The sequence below is a fragment of the Taeniopygia guttata genome, chromosome 26 (assembly GCF_048771995.1).
Source record: "Taeniopygia guttata chromosome 26, bTaeGut7.mat, whole genome shotgun sequence".
In the NCBI taxonomy this organism is placed as follows: Eukaryota; Metazoa; Chordata; class Aves; order Passeriformes; family Estrildidae; genus Taeniopygia; species Taeniopygia guttata.
The window spans coordinates 4092616-4105664 of record NC_133051.1 but is presented as its reverse complement, the minus strand read 5'-3'; the positions used below and the strand labels follow the sequence as shown (position 1 = coordinate 4105664).

Here is a 13049-nt window from a genome sequence, read left to right as displayed (position 1 = left end):
TCAAGTCCTTGAAATGCCAATTGCTGGACTGTGGGAGAGAATTCCTGCAAGATTGGGTTCTCTAGTAGTTTCTAATGGTCACTGTTGGGCAGGACACTGGGCAGACAAGGCTTTTGATCAAAGCTGATCTAAGCATTATTTGACACAAGCCATCTGACACTATTCAGAATAAATGGAGCTACTGGAGAGCTCCTCCCTCAGACTCACTGTCTGAAGATTGCCAAGAACGGAAAGTATCCCTGCAGTATTTGAGCAATGTTTTCAGCTCATGTAATTTCAATGCAGATGCAAAGAGTTAATCTGCACTCCACCATTTCTAGCACTGCCAGTCTACTGAGCTACACAGCTCTAACATTTTCATGTAGTTTTATGCTTTCCTCAGAGAATGCTCAAAACCACAGCAAAAGCTGCCATCTGTAAATTCTGAACAACACAGGAACAGCACATACTAATAACCCTCCTAATAGAGGGCAACACAATCTAAAGCCCAGTCTGTCAAAGAGAATTACATAAAAATCAAACAGATGAGAGAAGGTAAAGTTGCTGATCTTAAGTGACTGAGGTCAAATCAATAATTTCTCTGCTCACAGACCAGCTTCTACACCCTAACACCCGTATTCTGCGTTAAACAGCTCAAGGGAGTGAGAGACCAAAGCTCTGCAGCATCCTTCTAGCTCTAACAGTCCCCCTGCTAAGCCAGCATGAGCTGAACAATGCCCAGAGGAGCTCTGTTTCATTTGATCTTGGTTATGCTCTGTTACATGTAAAAAATAAAAAATTGTGACTAAGCAAGAAACACTTCTCCCTGACAAGCACCAAGTGCTTCAGCCCTGGGCCAGGGGTCTGTGTTGTCTTCTCCACAGTCTGGTGCAAAAAGAAAGCAGCAGGACACAACAGGAGTCCTGTGCAGAGCAGAGTCTCCTGGTGCCATCTAGCTGAGTGATCTGAGAGCTGGAGGATTCACATAAGATTTCAGTGACCACTTCACCTTTCAAAGCTTTTATAGCCCAGCTGGCCAGCCACATGCAAACTACAGTCTGTTTGCTGGGCAATAACATCACACCAGTGACTCAAATGGCTTTGGCAAGTCAGAGGCACTTTGGAAGATGGTGCTGAACTCACCACTGGCACACAGGCAGAAATCAGCTCTGGCCACAGACCTTCTGAGAAGACATTGGCACCAGTCCCCTCAGAACTGATGGCACACAGAGCATGTGCTGTAGGCTGGCTTTCTTCACTACAATCAGCCCTGGAGGGTCAGAAACTCAAGAGGAACCGTATTCTCCCTACACTGCTGTTAACACACATCTTTATCAGAATTTCATGCCACCAGGCTTTTCTAAATTCAAGTCTCAAAGTCCTCTGAAGACTGGTTTCAGAGCATCCATCTCCCAGTAACACCTTCTGCTTCTGAGCACTACTGGAGTCCCCATTGATTCCAAATTCACTTACTCTTCTGGCAGATGCAGTGAAGGAGTTGGGCTCAGGTGGTGGCATCTGCTCAGTGATGCTGGGCCTGGATTCACGGCTGGAGTGGTTGGCAAAGGGCTCTTCCTTTCTCTCTACAATTTTAAACAAGAAGAGAAACCAAATGTTTCAGTATTGCACTTCTGAGGCCCTTCTTTACACAGAGTGTGGTCTGCACTCCAGTTCAATGCTGTGTGACCTCCCTGGATCACAGAGACGTCAATGCCTTCTGCACTGTCAGATGTCAGGACTTTCTGCAAGGAGCTTCCCACTCCCTAAAAAATAGGACAGATACATTTGCCAGGCAAAGCTTTTGTACTTTATCCTCAGAGACAAGCAAAATCTTTGCAGAAAGCACCACAAAGAGGACACACAGGTTTTCTGATTTTCACAACTTTGTTTCCTGTCCAGGAATTTCTTCCCTGGTAAATCTTGGGATGAAAAGGGGCACATGCTGTTCCTCCTTGCTGTATCACAGGTGTGGTACAGCCCACAGCCCTGTGTGCCCAGTGCTGGGTTTCACTGCACAGTTCTCTGCACTTGTTTGTGCTGCTGGGCAGAATTTCTGGTCTTCTGCAGCAAAATCAATTTTTCTACAGGAAGCCAGGACTGCTGCCCAACAAAAACCCTTATTTGGGCTCCAAGCAAGCTAAGCAACCCTTGTCCAAGCTCACAGCTGGCTCCCTGCTTGTTAGATAAGTGCAGCTGTCCAGTATCAATTTTCTGTATCTATGTACATGCTCAACAGAAGAACATTCATCAGACATTACCAGGAGGAGATTATGCAGAAAGTGTGACTCAGGCAGTAGGTTCACTTGACAGGAGAGCACAGGCTGGAGACAGACTATTCATCATAAACCCAGGCACATGGAACCTGCCTGAGAAATTATGTACCTACCCACCAATCAAAGCTTTCCCTATAGCTATGAGTGTTCACACAGTCATGGATTGGAAAAAATAATTTTAAGCATAAGCACCCAAACAGTCCTAGCAAATAACATGTTATGTTAACACACATGTTATGTTAACGTACGTGGAGGGAATAAAAATCTGCTGTTACACGTTTGGAGTCATTTGGGATGGAGCATCTGAGAGGATGGCACCTTGAAGCATGAAGATCAATCTTTCTGTAACAAATATTCTCAGTACTAGAAAAATAAGGATTCAAAGGACACAAAAACCAGAAAAGAGCAACTCGAGAGAAACATTTTAAAATAAGAGGAAGTTATCAGGACTGACAAAGCCTGAACTAAAGAGACAAAGATAGAATCATGGAATCTCCTGAGTTGAATGGGACACATGGGGATCATCCAGTCCAACACCTGTCCTGCACAGACACCCCAACAATCCCACCCTGGGCATCCCTGAGAGCACTGTCCAAACACTCCTGCAGCTCTGGCAGCCTCGGGGCTGTGCCCATTCCCTGGTGAGCCTGGGCAGTGCCAGCACCTCTGGGGGAAGGACCATTCCATGATATCCAGCCTAAATCTCCCCTGACACGGCTCCAGCTGTCCCTTTGGGTCTGCATAAGAATGGATTCTCAGCCACTTTTCCCTCTCTGCAAAGCAGCAGATTTCAGTTCTGGAGCAGAGCTTTCACCCAGCCCTGGGGAAGGGGCAATGGATCCCTCATTCCTCCTTGCAGGCCCAGGCTGCCACATTTGGCACCCAAGCCCATGGACATGCCCATTTGCTGCCAGCTGCTCATTGTTGTGACTGAGGCCTGTAAAACAAAGGGCACTGCAGGAGGGGAAGGTGGCAGCAGCTCTCCAGGCTGGGCTGGATGGGCACTGGGAGCCTGTTCTGCGAGTTCACAGCACACAGATCAGCTTTTAAGGTCAAGCCTAATTAGAAGGGTACAGGCCAAAGTGGTAATGACAGGTTGGGAAAGACTAACTGTGAGCAATGTGACTGGGACATTCTAGGACATCTTCTGTGACTGCAGAAGAGGAACAGACTCTGTGCTGGCAGGGCTGCCTTTGGCCAGGATCCCACATTTTATTCTACCAAAATTTCAGTAATACACATTATAAATTCCAGATAACAGAAACTGGAGAGGATTAGTTCAATCTCCTCCAACTAAATTTGGTAAAAGTTAGGTTTCTAATTCCTTTTCTGTAAGGGTTTTTGGATAAGGGTTTTTGTTTGGTTGGTTTCTAAACAAAAAACACTAAAAGCTTCCATGGCCTGCTTTAATTCCCAATAATTACATACTGTAATAGTTCCCAGAAAAGATAATCACCATAGAATTTTATAATGATCTTTCTCTTGTTTACAAGAGGTCAATGCCAAATAAATTGTCTTCAAAATGAATAAAGTGACATTAAGGCCCTTAGCTTCCTTTGTCTGAAGAGCAAAAATTTCTTACAGATTATAAGAAACACACTACTCTGAAGCCTTCCAACAATTTCATTGCTTCCCTCACCCAATTTCTTCCTCCCACAGTCTCTGCAAATTCAACAAATTAGTCGCAACATGAGACTCTTCAAAACACGCCTCAAAATAAACTTGTGTGTTTCACTGCCAGCTTCTACATGTCCCGCTTTACACTCAGCTACCAAAGGGGTTGGAATTTTTAGGTTTAAAAAGACCACTCAGAATTTTTTTTTCATCTGGACTTTGAACACTTAAGAACAACAGTCATAATCTATTTGTCCAGCACTGCTCAGAATAATAAAGGTATGGCAATATTAGAAATTGAAGAGGAAATTATTATGGCAATATTAGAAAATGAAAAGGAATAAGGGAATAATATTCATGTTTTCATACCCTTGCCTCCTGTACAATCCAAGCATGTAAAATGTTGACTAGATAAACAGAGAACTACAGAATCCCAGATTGATTTGAACTAAAAGGAGCCTTAAAGCTCATCTCATTCCACCCTCTGCCATGGGTAGGGACACCTTCCACTATCCCAGGTTGCTCCAAGACCCATCCAACCTGTCTTTGGGCACTTCCTGGGATGCAGGGGCAGCCACAGCTTCTCTGGGCACCCGGGGCCAGGGCCTCACCAACCTCACAGGGAGGATTTTTTTCCTCATATCCTATCTAAACTTACTCTCTGTCAGTTTGAAACCATTCCCCTTTGTCCTGTGACTCCAGGCCCTCACAAAAAGTCTCTCTTCATCTTCCTTGCAGTCTCCTTTCAGGTCCTGGGAGGTCACAATGAGGTCACCCCAAAGCTTCTCTTCTCCAGGCTGAGCAATCCTAATTCTCCCAGCATTTCCTCCCAGCAGTGTTGCTCCATCCCTGCGACCTTCCTGGTGCCTTCCTCTGGACTCACTCCAGCAGTTCCAGCTTCTTCCTGTGCTGGAGGCAGCTCTGCAGGTGGGGTCTCACCTGAGTGGGGCACAGGGGCAGAATCACCCCCAGCTCTGCTGCCCACGCTGGGGGATCAGCCCAGGAATACCACTGTCTGTCTTTGAAATCAGAAATACTGTGACATTTATTATTTTCATTATCAAAATGAAAAATTCTACTTCTCTTTGGAGGCCTCCTATAATGTGGGCTGATGCTGTTACCTTACAGAATCTTGCTTTAAAAAGAGTACCAAAGATGTGACTCTCCACTCACATATGCAGCAAGTGGTAGCTGTGTCTCCACGCAGGTGGGCAAGTCCACACTCATTTTACCAGAGATTTCAGAAGTTTACAAGGTGGGATTTCAATTCTGATGGAAATTTCTCAAAGGACTCAAGAATCTTTCCAGGAAAGGAGAGTACAGGTAACAGAGCCTGAAGCTGAATCATTACCTGAATGCTTGTTGTCTCCCATTTCTATTAGCTTCAGTGGTTTGACATATACTCCTATAATGTGCTTTGCTCAGTGAATTAATGCAATAAAAAGACCTGTTCTGGCTTTGAACAAAATTTAATGCTGAGTGCTGTAGACCTTTCCTTGCTGAAGGATCTTTGGCTGTTCCTGACTCAGTTAAACCACACACAGTTGCAGGTCTTATAAGTGTGCAAACATCTGAGTTGTTTTGGTCAAACTGCCACCACGTTTACAAGGATTACAAACATTGGCTCCAGCTAGACAGGTATAATTTATATTTATATAAATATGTATATAATCAGGGTAAACCCCTGCTTTATGGAGAAAATATATGTGACCTGTGCTGCATGTCTCTTTCTACCACTGACATATCCCCTAGACTTGCTTGATTTAAAAGCCCCAAGATCATTTCCCTGTGTTACTGCCATGCCCACCCAGCTGGTGCAGCAGCAGCTCTGCAGAGCCCTACCAGGATTTCCCACCCCTCTCACCCTGCCCCAACAGCATTAACTGATACAATCCTAACACAGGTGACAATTTAACTGGCACAGAAGCACAACAGAACTTTAAATTACCTTCTCCTCAGGACCTATTTCTTAGTATATTGGATATAGACCAAGTAAATTGATGTTAAAAGTAGTTTAACCATTAAACACATCATAGTAGAAGATCCATCTGTGTTTGCAGAATATTAAGTGTCTTGGCTTACTGTAAAATTAATATCTGTATTTAAACTTTCTGTGCTGCACATATACACTTTTAAAACTAATTAAGGTAGCCACAGAAATTATGGAAAAGGAGTGGGAGTAAGATGCCAGCAATATACTGTAATGTAAATGCTACTGTGACTCTGTGTACTTAATCCTTATATTCCACTATCTTTTACAATCATTATTCATCACAGCCTGGAAAACAGAAGTTCCTCAACTTTATAATCAGCCAGAAGAGCTTCAGCCCTTAATTTCAGACTTATCCAAACACAACAGGCTATTGCCTTCCTATACCTTCACCTCCTCCCCTACCATCCTGCAGTACCTGAAGGATTCTTCTTGGACTGGGCCAACAAGAAAAACACCCTCTTTGAGAACAAGCTATGGACAATGTGTTATTTTCAATACATGTGAGCTGGAAGTAGGAATTAAAATAGGATACGAAGGATTTTTAAAAAATAATTATGTTGACCTGCAAATCAGCATTTGAATCCACCTGTAGCACAGTAGCTCCAGGTTTCTCCAAATTCTGTGTATATACACTGGAAGTAAAACTTTCAGCATGTCCTTAACAACTAATTTTGTAATTAGTTAACAATAACAACAACAACAACATTAATAAAGGTAACAGCTAGGGTAATTATGAAATCCAAGGCTGTATTAAGTCTTACCTGACTCCTTTTCAGCATCTGATTCTGAAACTTCATCTTCAGCTTCTTCCTCTTCAGAACTAGAACTGCTTGAGTCCTTGTTCTCTTCCTCAGTTTCCATGGACTTCAACGTGTCTTCCTCATAAAGAATCTTCTCTTTGCTGCAAAATAGGAAATTTTTAGGACTAGGCAAGCAAGTTATCTGAGTTGTACTTCTCAGGAAGACACACACATAATTTATTACATACAGAACAAGCAAAGGATAAAATCCACCTAAAGACTGAACACTCCAGCACTTCCATCATGGCCAGTTTGCCATGGATTCTACTGCCAGTCTCACATTTTCTGCAAGCATTTTTCCATCCACAAAACTGTGATCTCTCCTTTTCTAGTGCCACACAATGCAGCAGTTGGGCTGTAGGGCTTTGTGCAACAAAACTGTGTAGTTCTCAGCCCAAAGATCTGATTGATCCTGAGCCAGAGCAGGAGCTGGAGAACCAAACACTAGCCCAAGCCCTTGTTCCACCACTCACTGGGTATGCTAGGACACAACACAAACTGTATTTGACACAACTAAAACTGCATTTGAGAGTGTTCATATTTTTAAAAAATGCATGAAATAAACAGCAGTGAATTGTTTTTGACCCAGCTGAGGCTGGCTGAGAGAGATGAAGCTGCTCTCCATAACTTTCTGGGCAGTTTCTTTTCAACTAAGAAGGAGAGACTTACTTGGTGAAGAGTCTGTTTTGAGGCTTCCCATTCATGTCGGCTTCAATCAGCTTATTCCTGGTCTCCTTCTCACTTCGCAGCTGTTAAAAAGTCCAGGAAGATGGGAGAGAGAGAATGAGGACAGACATTTACCAGCCCTGTCAGTGTAACCCAGTGAGCACCACAGCACAGGGTCAGCCCAGCCTCATCAGACCAAAGCACTGCAGACTTGTGTGTGATGCCACTTGAACAGCAGCACATCTGCAATGGCACTGTGAGACTTGGACTGGAGCTCCACCAGGGCACAGCACCCAGCATGTCCTGGGAATACAGCTGCCATCTAATTAAAACTTCAAAGGCACCTGCAGCTGCCCCTGCCAAGACCTGGGACAAACCTTGATTCCTGCCCAGAGAGGTTGTGAGTTCCCCTATCCCTGGAAGTGTCCAAAGCAGGTTGGATAAGGCTTGGAGCAACCTGGGATAGTGGTGGTGTCCCTGCCCATGGCAGAGGGTGGAATGGGATGAGCTTTAAGGTTCCTTTTAGTTCAAACCAATCTGGGATTCTGCTGGAGGTCTGTCCATATGTGTGTGCTCATGAAATCAGGTTAGATTCAGCTAAAAATTTGCTGGCTTTGTGGCTACTATTTACTTGCTGTCAGAGGAAAGCATTCAAGTCTGCCCTGTACAGGCAACGAGGAACTCCTGTGAGGATAGGTCACTTCTCACATCTCTCAACTGCACAAAGTCACTGCATGGGAATACCTGGGGTCATACAGAAATGGAAATATTTTGTCTAGAGAGGAGCAATATTAATTTTACCACCATCAGTGGACAAAACAGTACCTAAAAATTGTTTTAGTACAATCCAGAAGCACAGAAACAGCTGAGGCAGAAGTAGGGATGGCAGTTAGGGGCTCAGTTTAAGGCTGACTCTACTGTGTCATGGCTCACCAGGTTAATTCTTTTTCTTTTGACAGCAGTTGACACCAGGCAAAGGAAGTAAAAGCACTGTAAATTCTGAATCATAGAATGCCAGAATTATTTGGGTTGGAAACAACCTAAAAGCTCATTCAGCCCTACCCTCTGCCATGGGCAGGGACACCTTCCACTACTCCAGTGGCTCCAAGCCCTGCCCAGCCTGGCCTTGGACACTTCCAGGCATGGGGCAGCCACAGCTGCTCTGGGCACCCTGTGAAGTGGGAAAAGCTGCATGGATTCCAGTGAAGAGCAAAAATCTGCAGCACAGCATTGTTAAACTGACCAAACTGCTGGAGCACAGCAAAGAAAAGTCCAGGAAACAGCCAGCTCCATTCACAGATAATTCAGTAACTGGGGAAAAAAAATGCAAACCCAGACCAAATTGCTTCCAGTATACAGAAATCCCCCCTGCTTTCCAATAATGGCAGCAAATCTTTCAGCAAGGGTGGCACAGGGCTCTGCCTTAGACTGAAAAACATATCTGATTTGAAAGCCATTTTGGAAGAGAAATAACATCATGGAACTGCCTGTTTTATCCTTAACACATATAAGTTTTCTGGTTTTAAGTGATAAAAATGGCACATGATAAACACATGACAAATTGGTTTTTCCACTAAAAAATCATATCCACTAAAAAAAGTGTAATAAAATCCAGATTCTTCTGCCAAGTTCTACACTGACTGAATAAATGGAGCAGGCCTTTATATAGTGCTTCTATATAGAGAACAGGAAGGTTGTAGCCCCTGCAAAGCTGCCCTAAAAATGGGTGAGCAGTCACCCAAAAAATTCTTTTTCTTATTTTCTTTTTCTTTTCTTTTAAGAAGTGCAGTTATCTGCAAAATCTTGGGTCGTGAGGGAGCGGGGAATCCAAAATACAACCCTGATAGTATTTATCAACACCTCATTTAGGGAGAAGCTTATTAATTTTAAAGAAATTCCTGTGAATACTAAGGCTGCCATTTGAGGATGGCAGCAGCTGTGTTGTGATCAGAGCTGGAGTTCTAACCACCCACACTGTCAGTTCCTGAAAATCCGTTCCTGGGGTTTATCAGCAGTGTTCCCATTCTGTCTGTTTCTGAACCCAGTGTTTTAAGTGATACTTACAGATTTTTAATTCTTTTTGAAAGAATTTGGGTGTTTTGGAAGCACCCAAATGAGATAATTGAGTAGACCAGATGCAATAGGAAAAAATTCAATCCAAACCCAACTTTCTGGCTTGACAACGGCCCTTACTTTGAACAAGATATATTCTGCCTTCCTTTTTTTATGTCAACTTCCGGCTTTATAATCCCTTCCAATCCCTTCCACTGCATTATGAAAAGACAATTTAATATAATTTTGAAACTACCCATTTTTTCAGTCCAGAATTCCCTGAAGTTTATAATTTCTTCTTCCTCAATCCAAAGCCTCCCTATTTTAAGAAAGACAGACATGGTAACAGATCTCTTTCTCAACACTGACTGCATTTCCCTGGATGCAAACACAAAGCTGACTTGGGTAATCACTCATTAGGAATAGAGCAGTTTGATGCTAGAGAGCCTGCCAGCCAAAAAAGCAACTGCAAGATAATAACAATTACAAAGATGAAATTCCTTACCAGTTTCCATAATTCTGCATGGCATCACACTACTGACCTCCTTGCTGCTGTCATCTAGTTATCTAGATTTCTAGCTATTAAAAATATTGCTGTGATTAGAGATTGCTAATGAGTAACTAAAGAAAATAGCTGGGCCTCAGCTTCCTGCATCTGTTGGCACCATGTGTCTTGGAGAACACCTGTGTGTGCAAAGGTAATTGGAAAACAATCTCCAGAAACTCACCACAGTCTGTTTCTTCTGCAGCATTTCTAAATGCTCCACAAGTCCCTCATCAGCAACGTCAAAGGGCGTCTGGCCCTGGTGCAAAGAGAGCACACAAGAAGATATCTGAGGTGTCATAGTGGTAATACTCCAAAAATCCCTATTTACCAGTGCACATGCTCCACATCCTCCCTCCCCAAACGGCGAGTGACACTCTGTTTCGCTCCAGAGCAAGGAAACCAATGTGACAGTGATCATGGAATCGCAGAATCATTTTGGCTGGAAAAGACCTCTAAGATCTTGTTTATGTTTAGTGAGCAGCTTTTACCAGGGAAGTGCAGCTCCCTGGCTGCTGCTGCTCAAATCCAACAGCCAGGACTATGCTTGAGTTTCCAGTTTCTATAAAGGACACTCTTGCACTGAGAGGGAATGTGATCAACCTCTCCTTATGTAGAAGATCAGGGAAAGGTTCCTCCCCCGGACGGTGCTGGCACTGCCCAGGCTCCCCAGGGAATGGGCACAGTCCTGAGGCTGCCAGAGCTGCAGGAGTGTCTGGACAGTGCTGCCAGGGGTGCCCAGGGTGGGATTGTTGGGTGTCTGTGCAGGGCCAGGGATCAGACTGGATGGTCCTTGCGGGTCCCTTCCAGCTCAGGAGATTCCTGATTCTGTGTTACTTTATCATCATGTATTTAAATGCTCTGAAAGGCTGCCAGCAAGCCAAAAAATCTGTGATCCATTTCCACATCCATTGGCATTTATGAGCTAAAACAAACCAGAAAAAATACCCCAGTACATAAACCAAGAAATTGGTTACATTTTCACCAAACCAAAGCTCTAAATGCCATTTCATTAACAACCTGAAATCCGATGGCCACAGGTCAAAACATAAAAGGTAGTCTTGTCCATCTGACCCAACAACAAGACAATTCTGGACTGGAAGGAGCAGGTAACACAATAAATACAACTGTGGCTGTTTCAAGTATGGCATGATACAAGACCCCATACACATCCTGAACACTTCGGAAAAGCACCTGATGGCATTTAACAGAAAAGATTCCCCGTATTTTGGGTGCCAAAGAGCTCATCAGGCTGAAAGGGCTCCTCATGGGGCATTTGAGGTCCAGCAGTTTCCAGCACAGCTGGATGCACTTGAACACACAGGGCTCTCTCTTATCACATCTTCCTGCCTCCTTCATCCCCTGGTGCTCCTCCAAGCACATTCAACCTTCCCTCCTCCCCAAAGGCAGCCACAGCACACCTGGTCCAGTGGGATGCAGCTCACAGACCAGTGTGGACATCCCAGCAGGGATGGGAACACCACGAGCAGCCCTGGACAAGCTCTTGAAAATCCAAGGGCTCTTCAAGGAAAAACCTGTAACTATTAAAAAGGAAATGTTTTTGCTCCTTTTCTTCTATCCTATTTTTCTTTGCTCATGTGTCACAAATCTTCAATTTCCTTTTTTATTACCAATACATAGAAGAGGGAGGATTTAAAACTGCCAGTTTCTCATGTGTTCACTTGTTTTCAGTGCCTTATACTTTAATATTAGTATATTATTTTGCACTCCAAGACTGTTTCTTTGCTGCATTTGATTTCTCAGGGTTACACTAACTCAGGATGGCACAGATCAGCTGCTATCCCTTCTTACAAGCTCAGTGTCAAAAGCTTAATCAGGTCACATTTCCCATAATATTTGAAATATTTTCTGTCTTCTGCCAGTCAAGATTCTTCATTTACTGATGTATTTAAATTATCCAGTGCACAGGCAAGGAGGACTACTATGACTTTGTCATGTAGATGGATGATGATGTTGGATCTCTTATGAGACCCCACCTGGATCTCTGTGTCCAGCTCTGGAGCTCTCATTTCTGGACAGACATGGACCTGCTGGAAAGAATTGAGAAGGGGCCACTAAATTGACCACAGGGCTGGAGCCCCTCTGCTCTGGAGCCAGGCTGGGAGAGCTAGGGGTTCACCTGGAGAAAAGAAGGCTCTGGGGAGATCTTAGAGCCCCTTCCAATACCTAAAGGGGCTCCAAGAGAGCTGGAGAGGGGCTTTGGACAAGGGCCTGGAGGGACAGGACAAGGGAGAATGGCTTATCACTGGCAGAGGACAGGGTTAGACTGGCTATTGGGAAGGAAATTTTGGCTGTGAGGATGCTGAGGCCCTGGCATAGGGTGTCCAGAGAAGCTGCAGCTGCTCAATCCCTGCAGGTGTCCAAGGCCAGGCTGTACAGGACTTGGAGCAACCTGGGCTAGTGGAAGGTGTCCCTGTCCATGGCAGGGGGTGGGATGAGGTGAACTTAAAGGTTCCTCCAAATACAAACCAGTCTGGGGTTCTATGATTCCATGATCATGCAGAAGCCAATAATCAATATTATCTCACTATAGAATACCCTGCATTAGTTGTGTACTGACCAGCTTGTTCCTGATGTCCATGTCACACAGAGCCTCAGCCAGGATGGAACACGCTTCCTTCACTCCCCAGTGAGCAGCAGCATGGAGCGGAGTCCAGCCATCATTGTCCTGGACGTTCAAATTAAACCCAGCCTGGATCAGGAGCCTGAGGAAAGCAGCAGGATTGATCTCTGCCCATCAGGAATGACTTCCTGACAGAGCAGTTTCCCCTGTTAGGCACCAAGTGGGCAGCCTGGCTCCCAAACAGCCAGGAGCTGGACTTGTTCATTAACCAAAGCAACATCCCACTTGATATGCTCAAAACTGTAATGGAAAGGGCAATGAACGAAAAGTGACTTTGATGTAAAACCTGCTGGAACATGTCAAACTGATAAGGTTCCCTTCCAGCATGTCCTGAACTGGGAGAACACCTTGACTTCTCATCTGGCATTGGTGACCCAGTCTGAACTCCTGTTGCAGCAGAGGAGAGAGTCTGGACTAGCTCAGTTGCATCCCTGCGACTGCCATCCCTGTGCAGGCAGCCAAGCACAGCACCTGCCAGGAGAGG

At 44.5% G+C, this 13049-nt stretch overlaps 1 protein-coding gene across 9 annotated transcripts in view; it reads right to left on the bottom strand.

The window, feature by feature from the left end:
* PPP1R12B (protein phosphatase 1 regulatory subunit 12B) overlaps positions 1-13049 on the bottom strand; it is a 133579-nt gene that overhangs the window by 77533 nt on the left and 42997 nt on the right. For all 9 annotated transcript variants that reach the window (XM_030255741.4, XM_072918925.1, XM_072918926.1 and 6 more), the window contains exons 5-9: positions 12503-12647; positions 10106-10180; positions 7329-7408; positions 6621-6760; positions 1453-1562 (exon numbers count right to left, since the gene is read on the bottom strand). In XM_030255741.4, the coding sequence (XP_030111601.4) occupies positions 1453-1562; positions 6621-6760; positions 7329-7408; positions 10106-10180; positions 12503-12647 (550 nt within the window). The remainder of the gene's footprint in view (positions 1-1452; positions 1563-6620; positions 6761-7328; positions 7409-10105; positions 10181-12502; positions 12648-13049) is intronic.